This window comes from Phoca vitulina, unplaced genomic scaffold, assembly GCF_004348235.1.
Source record: "Phoca vitulina isolate PV1807 unplaced genomic scaffold, GSC_HSeal_1.0 scaffold13, whole genome shotgun sequence".
NCBI classification, from domain to species: Eukaryota; Metazoa; Chordata; class Mammalia; order Carnivora; family Phocidae; genus Phoca; species Phoca vitulina.
Window position 1 is genome coordinate 10,511,981 of NW_022589716.1, and position 17,019 is coordinate 10,528,999.

The 17,019-nt window shown below is 41.5% G+C and overlaps 1 protein-coding gene and 1 pseudogene across 4 annotated transcripts in view; both read right to left on the minus strand.

Moving 5' to 3' along the window:
* The window catches only part of SFMBT1 (Scm like with four mbt domains 1), a 126,595-nt gene that overhangs the window by 7,769 nt on the left and 101,807 nt on the right, over positions 1–17,019 (minus strand). For all 4 annotated transcript variants that reach the window (XM_032411465.1, XM_032411467.1, XM_032411464.1 and 1 more), the window contains 8 exons: positions 16,080–16,193; positions 13,571–13,613; positions 12,042–12,106; positions 7,356–7,495; positions 6,496–6,605; positions 5,603–5,778; positions 745–923; positions 315–560 (listed from right to left, as the gene is read on the minus strand). In XM_032411465.1, coding sequence (XP_032267356.1) covers positions 315–560; positions 745–923; positions 5,603–5,778; positions 6,496–6,605; positions 7,356–7,495; positions 12,042–12,106; positions 13,571–13,613; positions 16,080–16,193 — 1,073 coding nt within the window. The remainder of the gene's footprint in view (positions 1–314; positions 561–744; positions 924–5,602; positions 5,779–6,495; positions 6,606–7,355; positions 7,496–12,041; positions 12,107–13,570; positions 13,614–16,079; positions 16,194–17,019) is intronic.
* On the minus strand, positions 1,465–3,148 carry LOC116636639 (annotated as a pseudogene).

A 17,019-nucleotide genomic window follows, 5' to 3' on the forward strand; every position in this document is an offset into this window, starting at 1 on the left:
CTCAACTGAAGCCTGTATTGAAATAAATGGAATGCTCACATCACTAACAATCAGATTTTAGAGGGGCACCTGGGTGACTCAGTCGTTAAGCATCTGCCTTTGGCTCAGGTCATGATCCCAGAGTCCTGGTATTGAGTCCCACATCAGGCTCCCTGCTCGGCGGGGAGCCTGCTTCTCCCTCTCCCACTCCCCCTGCTTGTGTTCCCTCTCTCGCTGTCTCTCTGTCAAATAAATAAAATCTTAAAAAAAAATCAGATTTTAGAGGGAAATTCTAGAGAGAGAAATAAAAGGCACTGTATTTTAAAAATGGGTACCTTTGGTGAAGGAGGTTTATTCTCATCATCAGAAAACGAAAAAGTGCGAAGCTCTCTTTTTCTCCGTTGTCTGTCTGGAGGCAGCGATGTAGAGATCTCACTTTGGGTGGGAGAGGAAGAGCACGACTTTTTCTCTGACATTTCTGACTCTTCCTGTAGCTCGTCCTGTTGCTCAGATGTACTGCCCTCACTCAGGGAATCGTCATCCCCTTCATCTGGATCATCCTCATCTTCACCCCCACTTCCCTAGAGGAAACGGAGAGAAAAGTCTCATTGAAATTCACGACAAATCAGCTCCTGGGCCACAAACCACCTTCTGCTGGGCCGGGATCTGACTTAGAAAGGCCCGCAGGTCACCCTTCTGTGTCTGTGCTGGACGGCAGGGACCTCCTGGCTTCCAGACAGGACAGGTACATCACAGACCTCATACCTGGGGCGAGCCTGCTGGAGTGTTATCAACAGATGCCGAGGAGCGTTTCTTCTTATGGACAAAGACATTTTTCCGCCTCTTCCTCCTCTTACTGGCTTTTTTCAGGGCACATGCTAAGTTGCTATGCCCACCAGGTGGCCTCCCAATTCTTTTATTTTTCTTCTTTCCATAATAGTGTGCTAAATGTGAAGGACAAAGAAAAATGAAGTAGCTTCACGATTTTTGTACACCTCACACCACAAGAGATTCTACTATCACAGCAGAAAACAGGTACACTGTATTTGATTAACATTTAAATTCTGTATCAGGGAATACTCTTAACTGTCCAGATCTTAAATGTACAGTATAATTAGTACTGACAAATGCATAAGCCTGAATAACCTTCCCTCTATCAAGATATAGAACATCTCCATCAACCTAGAAAGTTCCCAGGGTCCCTTCCCAGTCAGTCCCCCTCACCAGAAGCAACCACATTCCAATTTCCATCGGTATAGATTAGTTTTGCCTCATCTATGGAACAAGATGCTTCTTGGACAAGGTTTCTTTCACTCAGCATGTTTTTGAGTTTCACCTATGCTGCTGTGTGTATGAATACTTCATTCCCTTCTACTGATGAACAGCATTTCATTGTACAGAACATACTAGTTTAACTATTCTCCTGTTGACAGGCACCTGGGCTGTTCCCAGGTTTTGGCTGTTACTATTTGGCAATGAACGTTCTTTTTTTCATCCAACAAGAAGCCATAACTTTATTAATGATAGAAACAGTACAAATTTCAAACCAAGCTGCAGTTATTCTTTTGAAACACCAAAAAAAGTCCTCGTTTTCAGATGGTTACATTGTTAATTCCATAATAGCATTTACAATATCATTACTGTTGTTCTTCAGGGCTCGGACTGCCTTTGCTCTTGACACATTAGCTTGTGACGTGACCGATTCTATGTCCTTAACCTCTACAGGTTTCATCAGCCTCTTCCTCTTCACTCTCCTCTTGTACAGTTGGAGTCTGTGTGTTTTCTTGAATGTTTGAGACAGCTTCACCTTGAACTCTGAATTTCTCAGCAGCTGCTCGTTGTGCCTGCTGAGCTAAATCCTCGATCTTGGCCTCCCCAAAAACTATGTAGGTATCTGAAGCTGGGCTCTCGTAGACATCTGGTTTTGTGATGACAAAGAGGATATTCTTAGACTTCCTGGTAGTGACTCTTTTTTTTTAAATTTTTTTATTGTTATGTTAATCCCCATACATTACATCATTAGTTTTAGATATAGTGTTCCATGATCATTGTTTGTGCATAACACCCAGTGCTCCATGCAGAACGTGCCCTCCTCAATACCCATCACCAGGCTAACCCATCCTCCCAACCCCCTCCCCTCTAGAACCCTCAGTTTGTTTTTCAGAGTCCATCGTCTCTCATGGTTCTTCTCCCCCTCCGATTTCCCCCCCTTCATTCTTCCCCTCCTGCTACATTCTTCTTCTTCTTTTTTTCTTTCTTAACATGTATTGCATTATTTGTTTCAGAGGTACAGATCTGAGATTCAACAGTCTTGCACAATTCACAGCGCTTCCTGGTAGTGACTCTTGTAACCCCTGTAGCCTTCCGTGCCTTCTTTTCACTCCGGCTCTGTTTTGCTTTACTGACTGGTTCTTCATCGATTCCAGCGGCTGCTGCCAGCTGGGCCTATTGTGTGGCTGCCTGTGTGGAATCCTGTTCCTCAAGCTCTGGTTCTGAGTCATCACTGTCAGATTCTGTTCCAGACCCCGTCCCAGCCTGGGGCTGTGGCAACTCCTGCTCTGTAGCAGGGACGGTTTCTGTGGCTTCACCAGGCCTTTTGTGAGGGGAACGTGGAACCAAGATGGCGGCAGAAAGAGAGCGAGCGAAAGCGTGACCCACGCCTGTTGCAAAAGGAAGGCTCAACAATGAACATTCTTGTCCAAGGCTTTTAGTGGGCATATTTTCATTTTCCTCGGGTAAATACCTAGGGATGGAAGTGCTGGATCATACGGTAGATGTAGATTAACTTTTAAAGAAACTGTCAAAGAATTTCCCTAAAGGGTTGCATAATTTGACACTCCAACCAGCAATGTGTAAGAGATCTAGTTGTCTACACCTTTGCCAACTTGTGGGACTGTCCATCTTTTTCATTTTAGCCAATTTAGTGGATATGTAGTAATTTCTCATTATAGTTTAGATTTGCATTTCCCTGATGACTAATGATATTGAGCACATTTTCTTGTGCTTAATGGCCATGTATGTTATCTTTTTTGTGAAGTGCCTATTCAAGTCTTTTATTCATTTTTAAAATGGTTTTCTCTTTCTACGTTTTTTATTGAGATATAATCCACAATATAAAATCCATCATTTTAAATTGTACATATCCAGTGATTTTTAGTGTATTCAGTATGTTTGCAATTACCACTATCTAATTCCAGAACATTTTCTCTTTTTATTTTTAAATTTTTAAAAATTGAGGTAAAAGTCACATAACATACAATTAACCATTTTCAAATGTACAGTTCAGTGGTATTTAGCATATTCACAATCTCATACAACTATCAGCTTTCTCTAGCTTCCAAGTTTCTCTTATTATGGAGTTGTGGGAGTATTTACTACATCCTGGAGAGATTCTCTGAGCAGAAGTTTTTAATTTTGGTGATTTTTTTCCTTTATGTTAGTGCATTCTGTTTCCTAAGAAATCTTTGCTTACCCCTAGATCTTGATGATACCCTTCTTGTTTTCTTCTAGGAGCTTTATAGTTTTAGCTTTTACCTTAGGCCTATGATATACCTTGAATTAATTTTAATATATAGTGAGGTAGGAGCCAAGGAGTTTTGCTTTTTTTTTTTTTTAATTTGGAAAACCAATTGTACCAGTGCCATTTGTTGAAAGAACTTCCTTTCCCTGTTAAGTTTTTCATCTTTGCTGAAAATCATTTAATCACATAAATTTGGGTCTATTTCTGGCCCCTCTGTTCTGTCCCATCACTCTGTGTGACTATTTAATCCACCCCACTACTAATTACTCTACCTTTATGGTAAAACTCAAAGGCAGACACAGTAAGTTCTCCAACTTTATTCTTTTTCAGGATTCTTTTGGCTATTCTAGATCCTGTACATTTTCATATAAATTTTAGAATACAAAGACAATCTAAAAATGAACCATATATATTCTAGCTCTAAATATATATCCTAGTTATATATTAACATAAAAACAAATATAATGTAATTTTTTTGCAAAAAAAATGGATTGTACAGGATATAAATCTATTTGGTAACACTCAAATTACTAACTGGGAAAAATCACAAACACTCTCTCCTAAAGTCTAGGCTTATATCATTTAGAAAAATAAATTTAGACAAAAAGCTAATAAAGTCTGCATATCCTCCATAGGCTCAAAGTGATATACATGTATGTAGAGTATATTTCACTTAGCTATTAATACTTGCAATTTGCTAAACTAAGTGCTGAATATGACCCTATAAGCTAACACCAATCCCTGCCCTTAAGGAGTTTACAATCCAACAAATATAAACAGAAACTACAAGGTTAGACTCTTCTATGATTTTGCGATTCAAACACTGATTAGCAAGCTCATCATGCTAAATGACCTCAGATCAACAGCATCAACAGTGTCTGGGAGCTTGTTGGAAAAGCAGACACATTTAGACCCCAGATACCCACAGACCTGATGAATCAGAACTTTCATTTTAACAAGCTCCTCAGCTGATCTGCATGCATGATAAAGTTTAAGATGCACAGGATTAGAGATCCCTAAAAGAAATCTTCAAATTTAACAAGGTAAAATCTTCCTCTGTATTAATTCTCCCAAGTGACATCAGGGCTTGTAAAATTTAAGGAAAGGCAGGATCAGAATTTTGTCTTTGGGCAACAATGCCTTGACAAGGCTCCGAACTGGAAATTTCATCTATGACGTAAGTGTGTGTGTGTGTGCATGCGTGTGCATGCGTGCACGCAATTCCACATACAAGAAGCTAAGCAGTGAGAGGGATGAGGTGTTCCTGTGACAGTTCTGAGTGAGGCCTGAACCACCCCTTCCCTACTACTGATGCCTCCAACCACGGCGGCTTCTTTGCTGCTCCTCGCAGACACAAAGCGAGCTCCTGCTCCTGCCTGTGCTCTTGCTGCCCCCCGTCCACAGCACTCTCACCCTGATGTCCGCACAGCTGGCTCTCTCGCTTCCTTCAGTTTGTTACCCGGCAGGAAGACTTCCCTAACCACCTCTGAACAGCAATCCCACCTCCTGGCCTTCCTTACTCCCCTCCTTTGCTTGCTTATCTCGCCTCACTTTTCTCCATAGTACCTGTCTCTATTGGTTCACTTATTATCTGTCTCCCACACTACAATGTTTATTACATGTGATGTGTCATTTCCATTTCCATTCACAGTGAGCACAGGACTTTGTTTCCCTTTACTGTAGCATCCAGCGCTAGGACCGTGGTGGCACACGGCGGGCACAGGCTAAGTTCCTGCAGACTGTACGAGTGAACCACACACCCCACCAGACGCAATAGCCAAGTTACACACACACTACATGTCAAAGTTAGCAAATGGGCCTGTGGGCCAAATCTGGCCCATGGCCTGTTTTGGTATTGCCCTCAAGCTAAAAATGGCTATTACATCTTTAAAAGTATTCCTTAAATGTGAAAATAAAACAAAACAGAGAAGAATATGCAGCGGAGATCATATGACCAACAGCCTAAAATATTCATTATCTGGTCCTTTTTCAGAAACAGTTTGTATACCTGTGTTATAGGTGAATGTCTGCAAAATAAAAACTTTTCAAGATACAAACGGTGGCCAGTTGTCACAGTTAACAAATTTGAAAAACCGTTCTCACTGTATTTGGTCTTTGTCAGCACAGAGCAGTTCTCCGAGCACTTGTCCAGAACCATCCGCGGGCCGAAGAGATTAGGGCAGCACTCCAGCTTGAGGCAGGTCTGCCGGCAGAACTCCGTGACGCGGTCTGCGGTCTTCACCACCTCCACGGTAGCCCGGTAGCTCTTTCCTTTGTATCTGCCGTGGGAGATGCCAGAGACCAAGTTTACCGGGCTAGCGATTACCCAGAGAAAATCAAGTGCATTCACAGACCTGAAAAATATCTTTGCTTCTCAGGATAGTCTATGTCCCTTATAGTTTGAGGATTCTAAAAATAATGAGTTTATGCATATTGTACTTAAATCAAACTTACCACCTAAGCTATGACAAATGAATGTTGAGGTTTTTATATTAGCAAATGAGGCTCTTGCTTTCTGGTTCCTCAGTTTAAGGTTTCCAAATAGAAACTTCTACACTAACTACTGAAAGAAAAGTGACTTGCACTAAGGCTTTCCTTTACCCTTGGGCAGTGATCCTCAGAGTGTGGTCATGGACCAGGTTCACCTGCCAACGGTCACCCTGACAGGGTCAGAAAACAAGAGTAAGTGTTTATAAACTTTCAGAGTAATTTGCAAAGGTAATTTTATGGCTCTTAAATCTAAAAACAAATTATTCTTGTGTTTTATGTCTTGTAATTTTCCTATTTCTTATAATTCATTTTTACCATATTTTATAAAAGTACTGGCCCACAACAGGATGGAAACTTGCAAAAGAAAACGAATCTGGTCCTTCACCACAAACAGCTGAGGAAGAACTGACCGAGAGGACATAACTATTCTAACATGATACATGGAAGAATGGGCTCTGTGGCCTGTTAAAGACAAGTAAGAATAAAGGGCAGAGGAGGTTACTTACTTGGCTTTCAGGACCTCCCCACATCCATGCCACACAGAGTCTTTGTCCAGTTGCAGCTCCCGAAGGACACGACTGGGTTTATAGGCTGCATTGATAAGTAAAGTGAGGACCTGCGCTCCATTTTTAAAGCAGAAATATGGGTTGGGAATGAGAAAAGCAGACTATGAGAATCTTGTTATCCCCCAGAATGTCATTTAGGAGATTAATTCTAGTCATATTCATTAAGAAATACTAACAAAATAATAATATTCAAGATACGACGGCTGACCAAAGTGGCAACTAAGACAATAATCAGACCCTCTCAGACATTCAAAACACTATGGTCAGGAAGAAATAGGCACCATGAATTAAAAATTACTCTGGCATATGCTTCTAAATCCTTTGCCAGTCCTGGAAGACACAGAAGCTCGGCCTCCCCAGACCCTGCTTTGCCACCCCATGGGCTGAAAGCCCCAGCAGTCCTTACATCTGGTATGCACAGAGCGTGGCAGCCTGGCCGGGCAGCTGGGCAAGCCTGGCAGGTGTGCAGCTTTAACACGGCCCCCCGGGAGTGCCACGCAGCCTCTGATTCCTCGACCATGCTCCCACTCATCCCTGCGCCATGCTCGGGCAGCCTCTGACAAAAGCCCTTTCTATACGAGCAGAGGTGAGCATGCTATGTGAAGAACTGCCTAAGTGAACGTTCCCGAAGGAGCAAAAGTAATGATGTGTCTGGTTCATTGAACAATACAGGAGAAAAATGAGTCATTTCTGATCAAACCTAGCATTGTCACATGTATGGCATGCAGATCCTTGTACGGATGAGTCCATGAGACTGCTGTGAAATTTCCAAGTTCTTTTGCCCTGGGCAAGAACCTTACCTCTCTGAGGACCAGAACACAGTTCCCAGGTCCTACACATTGAGGCAGCTCAGCGATTCTTCCTTTGTTAAGATATGGCCCTGAGAAGCAACGGTGGTTGAAATATATCTTTGGACAGCAATATTTTCCATTAATCATAACTGGGAAGCGAAGAGAAACAAATATTCAGAACAGTCATTTTCCACTCCGTGTTTCCGAAGTTGGATTACTAGGGGGTGGGGGGTGGCAAGCATATCCACCATTATATAAAGTCATAAATTACATATTTTTTTAAAGATTTTATTTATTTGACAGAGAGAGATACAGCGAAAGAGGAAACACAAGCAGGGGAAGTGGGAGAGGGAGAAGCAGACTCCCCGCTGAGCAGGGAGCCTGATGTGGGACTCGATCCCAGGACCCCAGGACCATGACCTGAGCCGAAGGCAGACGCCTAACGACTGAGCCACCCAGGTGCCCATAAATTACATATTTTGAAGCTTAACACGTTGCCTGAGAGTGCCCTGGAAATACCTTAGACTTACAACAACTCTATTACAGAGCTCATCACTCTGCCCACATCAAACAACAGCCTGAATTACATGTAGACTGACTTCAGGGTTAATATGACACTGTTTCAGAGTCTCACACTTCCATCAATAAAGGAAGTAAAGGATTGACTTTAAGAACCCATGATGATGGGGTGCCTTGGGTGGCTCAGTTGGTTGAGCACTGGGCTCACGATTTTGGCTCAGGTCATGATCTCGGGGTCGCTCCACATTCAGCGCAGAGTCTGCTTGAGATTCCCTCTGCCCCTCCCCCAGCCAGCACACACGCTCTCTCTCTCTCAAATAAATAAAGCCTTTAAAAAGAAAACAACTCTTAAAAAATGAATTAAAAAAAAAAAAACTCATGAGGATTCTTTTTTTAAGAGATAGAGAGCACGTGTGCATGTATGCAAGCAGGGGGAGGGGCAGAGGAAGAGGGAGAGAGAATCTTAAGCAGACTCTCCACTCAGCGACGAGCCCCATATGGGGCTTGATCTCATGACCCTGAGATCATGATCTGAGCCAAAATTAAGAGTCAGACGCTTAACCAACTGAGTGCCCAGGCTCCCCATGAGAACCCATGATGATTCTTGAAAGTCAACTATTCAGTAATCTATTCTGGAATGTTTCTAGGCAGTGATGATGAACATTTTCCAGAACTACAGTCTGTCCCCTTAAAACCACCAAACTAGCATGTCAGCAGTGCTCTATGAGGTAGGCATCCTCCCACGCCTGGGATTCCTTCTCAAGGCTGAAAGTATGCTATGAACACATCTCTAAGTTCTGTAAGTACTGTGGGGTGTTACATGGGCATAGAGACCCCTCTATTTTTCCGTGTGAATGCTATACTTCAATATAATGTTTTTTTATTCCCTCATCGTAGTTGGCAATTCCACTAATAAATATACAAAATTCAAAGACACTAAAGCAGAGAGAAGCCCTGCTGATGGACACTGTTTTGGGAAAGGGAATGTGTGCACTGCCCACTGCTGATAGGATCCTGAAGCACAGAATGTTCACTCTGGAACTAAGAACGCAGTCTCAGCACAGAGGTCAGCATGTGGGCGCCCACTTCTCCATCTGAACTCTGCCACCTAGATCCCCCTCTTCAGGATTCAGGCCCGTATGCTCCCCCCTGCTGGCAGTATGGGCAGCTTACGGCTCTCAACTGGACGTTATCCTGGAATTGGCCTCAGCCTACCTTCTCACTAGGAGAGAGACACCTTGCCCAAGGTCCCACCCTTTGTGAGTAGACAGGGAGCTGCAGCCCACTTCTAATAACTGACCAAAAGGGAGTACAAAGGTGTGGCCACTACGCCTCAACTAGGGGTGACTCTGAGTGGCCACACCAGCTTAAAGGCTCCCTTGTGGGCTGGAAGAAACTTCTATTACAAACAGCACTGCAACTCAACTTCTCCCTCTGCCCAATCCTGCCCTCCGCCCCTGCAGCTGTTCCCCAAAAGCACGCCCCAGTGACACTCCGGCATGCAAATATCAGTCTCAGACTGTTTCCAAGGTAACCAGAACTATGACAAAACACAAACCAAAAAAGAACATGGCTGAAGTCACTTGGGAAATATTAGTGTCTTAATTCTAGAGTTTTAAAGACTTACCTTACTTTTTTAATTCACCTTACCTTTGATACCAAATCAAAACCGCAATGAGCTATCACCTCGCACCTGTTAGAATGGCTATTATCGGGGCCCCCGGGTGGCTCAGTCGGTTAAGCGTCTGCCTTCGGCTCAGGTCATGATCCCAGGGTCCTGGGATCGAGCCCCACATCGGCTCCTTGCTCAGCAGGGAACCTGCTTCTCCCTCTCCCTCTGCCTGCTGCTCTCCCTGCTTGTGCTGTCAACTAAATAAATAAAATATTAAAAAAAAAAAAAAGAATGGCTATTATCAAAAAGACAAGAAATATAAGTGTTGACGAAGAGGTGGAGAAAAGAGAACACTGGTATACCACGGGAATGAAAACTGGTACAGCCACTCTGAAGAACAGTATGGAAGTTCCTCAAAAAGTTAAAGAGAACTATCCTGTGATCCAGTAATTCCACTTCGGGTGGAATTTATCTGAAGGAAACAAAAATACTAACTTGAAAAGATATCTGCCCCCACCCCCGCCACGTTCATTGCAGCATTATTTACAATAGTCAAGATATAGAAGCAACCTGAGTGTCCATGGATAGATAAAGAATGGAATATTATTCAGCCGTTTAAAAAAAGAAATCCTGTCATTTGTGACACCATGAATGGACCCTGAGTTTACTCACTAAGTGAAATAAATCAGACCAAGAAAGACAAATATCATATGATCTCACTTATATATGGGATTTAAACAAGACTCCAACTCACAGATACAGAACACAGGCTGGTGGTTGCCGGAGGCCGGGGTAGGGAGTGAAGGTGGTCAAAAGGTACAAATCTCCAGTTATAAATAAGTAAAGGTGATCAAAAGGTACAAACCTCCAGTTATAAATAAGTCCTGGGGATGTAATGTGCAGCATGGCTGAGTGTAGTAGTAATATTACTGTATTATACATCTGAACATTGCTAAGAGAATAGATCTTAAAAGTTCTCATCCCAAGAAAAAAAAATTATAACTTTGTGGTGGTGGATATTAACCAGACTTATTGTGGTGACCATTTTGCAATATATACAAATACTGCAAATCACTATGTTGTACATCTGAAACTAATACAATGTTATATGTCAATTATAGCTCAATAAAAAAATGGGTAATTTTAAAAAAGATATTTACTAATAATGCTATTCTGCTGGGTACTCAAAAGATACCATTATGGTCAAGTAAGAGTTATCCTAGCAATGTAAGGATGATTCAACATTAGGAAAAAAAGCTGTCACTGAGATTCACCACATTAATAAGCTTAGACAGAAAAATCATATGATCATCCAATGCTAAGGAAAAATTATTTTGTCAAGGTGAACATGTGTTTATGACCAAGGTTCCTAGAAAACTAGAAATAAAAGGGTTACTTCTTTAGCAGTTATATGCCAATCACCTATTGAATAGATAAAGTTTAAATACCTTCCCTTTAATATCATGAATAAAACAATGATGCCACTGTCATCATGCCTGTTAAACACAGGGATAAGTTCTATAAAGAGCCATAAGGAAATAAAAGTAAACAAGTATAGCAAACTGGTTATTATAATGAAGATAATCACTTTTTGAAAAGGCCCTGATCCTCTATCTATAAGAGATAGAATGAGAAGGCAGTGAGTGGAAAAGACAAAAGTGTGAGTTTTGAACTTGAGAAAGAGCCGAATCACATTTTTTTTTAAATTTTATTTATTTATTTGAGTGAGAGAGAATGAGAGATAGCACGAGAGGGAAGAGGGTCAGAGGGAGAAGCAGACTCACTGCTGAACAGGGAGCCCGATGTGGGACTCGATCCCAGGACTCCAGGATCATGACCTGAGCCGAAGGCAGTCGCTTAACCAACTGAGCCACCCAGGCGCCCCCCGAATTACATTTTGACCCATCTATTCATAAAGCTGTGTGGCCTCTCTGAGCTTTGATTTCTTTTCTTTTCTAGGCATTTACTAAATGCCATCCAAATGCATAATCTGTGCTAGAATACACACAGCCAAGATGCTAAGCATACAACCAGCAAAGGCGGAGCTGAGAGCAGTTCCAGGGAGAGACCCTCTGACAAAAGGCTTTGGCCTCCAGCAATGATTCTTGCTTCATTCATCAGGCATTGCCTCTGGGACAATCTATTTTTCCAGTGCTTTATTTTTTTAATTGTGAAATATGTAGCATAATGTGTGTATCGCAGAAAGTGTTTAAAGAACAATAAACATCCACCTCTCAACCACCCAGCTTAAGAGACTGCACTACCTAGAAAGCCCCTGGTTCTTCATCTAAACTCAGGGATGAGAATATTGACCCCTCCAGAGCCCTTGGCACCCAACAAGTGATCAGGAGAGAATAGTTATAATTATAAATGGACAGAAATATCATCCTAAAGATAATTATTAAACTAAACACACCTCAGACAATTATAAGTCTTTAAAGTCACCATTAAGAGACCCCTCTGTGAAGCTACATCCTATAAATCAAATGTACTGTTTCAGATACAGTCCACTAAAAGAAACAGAAGGTTCTCGTTTCCATAAGGCTGCATACACTTATTTATACCTGAGTCTGTGGAGTTCAGCTCCTGATTCTTCAGGCCCTCATGGACAGTCCTGGAGGATGGTATTCTGGGTCAAGATAACACAACAAAATAGTAAGATAATCCTTAAGGTCAGTGAAGTGTGAAGGTTCGTTTCCTTCAAATCTAAGAAAGCAAATGTGGCAGACTGCAAACTGTATAACAGAAGGTGCTTCCCTGATCACACTTTTATTTTTTTAACAATTGTTTTTAAAACTATGTACATGGTTTAACGAGCCAACAGTCTGTAATACTTCATATTCAAATCAACTTTCATTCATGTGAGCAACAAATTATAGAATTCCTTCTGGGATTCTCAAACCATAAGCAAATTTTTCATCTTTTTCAATAGTCAAAGAACAAAAACATTCCATATAAGGGTCTATTTTCTTCTATCGTTTTCAAAACTAAAGACAAATTATGTTTTAAAAATCAGAGAATTATTCTATATGCAGCAATCAATGAAAAAGGCTAACTTCTCGTTTTTAGACTACTTCGTGACTAAAACTTTGGATCCGTCTCGACAACTAAGTCAAGGAGAAATCCAAGGCCAGATTGCTGACATTGCTATCTCACTTCTCTACCTGGAACTGAATTCTGTGGCCTCTCTCTCCACGTCTGCTGTCAGTTTTATTACTCACACAGCCACAGAAGCAGCCCTAACTTACACAGAATTTGCTATAGACTGAATTGTGTCCCCTTAAAATTCATTCCCTGAAGCCCCACTGTGACTGTGTCTGGAGACAGAGCTCTTACGAGGTAAATAAAGGCATGACTCTGACCTAGGAGGGCTGGCTCTCCCTTCCAGCTGGCCCTACCATGTGAGGACACAGGAAGAGAGCCCGGCCAGAACCAAATCGGGTTGGCACTTTGACCTCGGACTTCCCAGCCTGCAGAACTGGGAGAAAATTAATTTCTGTTGTTTGAGCCACCCAGTCAGTAGTACTTTGTTAATGGCAGCTTGTGCAAACTAATACAGAATTGAAAACCCAGTGTTTAGAAACACACATGTACATGTATTTTTAAGGCATCACTAATTAAATTGCTTCTCAAAAGCTATGTATGAAGGTATAAAGGGTTTCCCAAAAGAACACAAAGGCAGCCCTGAGTGCACCTTTTCTTTCAGAGCCACTATCTTCCACCTCAAGTTTTTTTTCATTGTGACAAATCATATCATATCCTAATTTATAATTTTTGCTCTTCCTTAACAAGTAACAGTACAGAGATTCTATTTCCTCTCTTATGCAAATGCTTTCAGGCTCTAAAAGCCAAAGAAAACTCAACTGGTGGGAACATCTTGAGAAGGCATTTTACCCTTTTGTATATAATGCCATTTCAGAAAATGCATATGGTGTAAGTAAAAGTATGTAACCTATCAAAAGCTGAATTAAAGAATTATGCTTCTACCTGAGAAAATAACATATGAGATATACTCTCTGAAATAGTGATTTCTTTTTCTAGATATTCTAACTTTCAAATGTCAACTGTTCAAACATACTAGTATATTACTTACTGTTTTTCTGGTTGAACCACTGCAACTTTCCTCTGTTTGTGTACTGTAAGAAGAAAATAAAACTATAAATGTCAAGAAAAATAAACAAAGGAAAAGTTATACATATATTAAGCTAACATTAGCATACTTAAAACCCAGTCATGTGTATATTTAACTACTAAGTACTATGAATTAAGTGCTGATATATCTGAGTATCTAGACTGAGGCACATTTTCTGGGTAGGAGGAGTCTTTATACAAAGACCAAAAATAGTATTTGCAAGGTTCTTAAATCCATCGACTCCTATGAATATTTTCTACACAAGAAAAGATATTCAAAAGAAAAACTGATTTGGGCAAGGATGCCAAGACCGTTCAATGGGTCAAGTACAGCCTTTTTAACAAATAGAGCTGGGAAAACTGACTACCCACATTAATGAAGTTGGACTCTTACATTATACCATATACAAAAATTAACTCCAAATGGATCAAAGAGTTAAACATAGGGACCCCTGGGTGGCCCAGTCAGTTAAGAGTCTGACTCTTGGTTTTGGCTCAGGTCATGATCTCAGGGTCATGAGATCAAGCCCTAACATTGGGCTCTGTGCTGGGTGTTGAGCCTGCTTGAGATTCTCTTTGTCTCTCTCCCTCTGCCCCTCCCCTCCCCTCTCTCTCTCTCAAAAAAAAAAAAAAAAGTTTTAAAAAAAGACCTAAAGGGGCACCTGGATGGCTCAGTCAGTTAAGCATCTGCCTTCAGCTCAGGTCATGATCCCAGTGTTCTGAGATCAAGCCCCACGTTGGCTCCCTGCTCAGTGGGGAGTCAGCTTCTCCCTCTCCCTCTGCCCCTCCCCCTGCTTATGCTCTCTCATTCTCTATCAAATAAATAAAATCTTTAAAAAAATAAAAAAAATTTTAAAAATAAATTTTTAAAAAGACCTAAACATAAAGGCTAAAACTATAAAACTCTTAGAAGACAACGTAAGGGAAAATCTTCATGACATCAGATTTGGCAACGATTTCTTAGATATGACATCAAAAGCAGAGACAACAAAAGAAAAAATTAATTGGACTACATCAAGATTTAAAACTTCTGTGCACCGAAGGACACCATCAAGAGAGAGAAAAGGCAACCCACAGAATGGGAGAAAATATTTGCAAATCATGTATCTGATAAGGAAAGGATTAATATCTAGAATATATAACAAAATCCTACAACTCAGCAACAACAAAAAACCCATTAAAAAAATGGGCAAAAGACTTGAATAGACATTTCTTGAAAGAAGATATACCAATATCAATAAGCATATGAAAAGGTGCTCAACATAGTTAATGGTTAAGAAAATGCAAATCTGGACCACAGTAAGATACCACCCTATACCCACCAGCATGGCTATTATAAAAAAGAAACAAACAAAAAACCACCCAACAAACAACGATAACAAACCCAAAAAACAAAACAAACAAACAAAAAACTCAGAAAGTCATGTGGAGAAAGTGGAATGCTCACACAGTGCTGGTGGGGACGAATAGGGTCTAACAGTTCCTCAAAGTGTTAAACTCAAGAAATGAAAACATTGTCCACATAAAAGCCTGCAGACAAATGTTACAGCAGCGTTACTCATAACCGCTAAGGAATGGAAACAACCCAAATGTCCATCAACTGAGACCCGGATAAAGAAAATGTGGCCTATCACTACGATGCAATAGCACTAAAAATACACAGGATGAACTCTGAAAACATTATGCAGAGTGAAGGAAGCCCATCCCAAAAGATCACATGTTGCACGATTCCACAGGAATTGTCCAGATTAGGCAAACCTATACAGTAGGAAAACTAGGGCTGGGGGGCAGGAGGTAAAAAGGTGACTGCCAAGGGGTACAGGGCTTCTTTCTGAGACGATGCAAATGTTTTCAAATGTTCTGTGGTGACAGCTGCACAACTCCATGAATATACTAAAAATCACTGGATTATAGGATCAAATTTTATGTTATATAAATGACATATTCAATAAAGCTGTTTTTAAAAGGGAGAGTGGGGTGGGACGTGTCAGGTTAGGTTACCAAAACACTCTGGCTTCCACCTTCCTCAACCTCTCTTCCTCTCTTCTTGGCTGGCTCTGATGGAAGCCAACTGCCATGTTGTGGGCTCCCCGACAAAGAGGGCCACGTGGCAAGAAACTGAGGGAAGCTCCGACCAACAGCCAGCAAGGAACTGAGGCCCTCAGGCCAAGAGCCATGAGGGAATGACTCTTGCTACATGGCAGCAGATCCTCCCCGCTGTGGGGCTTGAGATGGCTGGAGTCCTGGCTGACACCTTGACCGCAGGCTCATGAGGGGCCTGGATCCAGAGCACCCAGATTCCTGACCCGCAGAAACCGCTAAGATAATCCATGCTTGTTGCAATAAGTGATTTCCTATGCAGGAACAGACAACCAGAACACCACTTTGTTTTTCTCTGTAATGTCCAGATTCATCCTAATTTGGAAGCAGCCACACAGGATCAGCCCCCTGGCCCAGACATAGACAGCTACCTCGTGCTCGGCGAGGGGCGCTGAGGGGATGGCCATTGGTTTCACACCAGCCCAAAGGAAATATATCCATGGATTCCACACTCACAATACATTCCGGTATGGGCTTCTTAGAACCTGTTTAGATTTAAAAAAAGTTTTAGACCATTAAACAGCCTTCTTCAGAAACTACTTTCTAGACAATATTCTACCGTTGCAGGAATGCAGACACAAAATCACCTGAGCAAGTTCCTTTTACACAGAAGTCATACTTTTTTGTATTGACAAACATTAAGGAAAAAAATTAAATATGCCCTATGCATACCTGTACAAAAACGAAAATGGGGGCGCCTGGGTGGCTCAGTTGGTTAAGCATCCAACTCTTGGTTTCGGCTCAGGTCATGATCTCAGGGTCATGGGATCAAGCCCCGCGTCAGGCTCTTTGCTTGGCGGGGTGTCTGCTTGAGATTCTCTCTTTCCCTCTGCCCTTCCCCCTCCCTCATGCTGTCTCTCTTTCTCTTTCAAATAAATAAATAAATAAAATCTTTAAAAAAAAAAAAAAAAAGAAAAAGAAAATGGGTAGTGGGCATACAGGGTGACCCCTAGTTAGAAAACAGCAAATAAGCAACTGCAACTACCAGCAGTATCATTCAGATGGCTGACAAATATAGTCAATTCCATGAAATTGCTGGAAAACGAAAGGCAACAGTGACAGTTTTACTCAATGAGAACGTTAATTCTGGTCCTTGGGAACAAGCTAGAAGGTATAGACCAGTGAAGTCAACTCGGGAAGTGATGTTGCTCAGCAGGGGTAGATTCAGTACTGTCTCTGACAACTGCATTAAATGCCAATTCTACAAACTGGAAAAAGTAGGTACCAAGTCTATTTGGTAGCCAAATAAGAAAGAAACCCAGGCCAAATATTCAGTAACTGCAGTGCTGAGTGCTCACATAATGCTTTCCA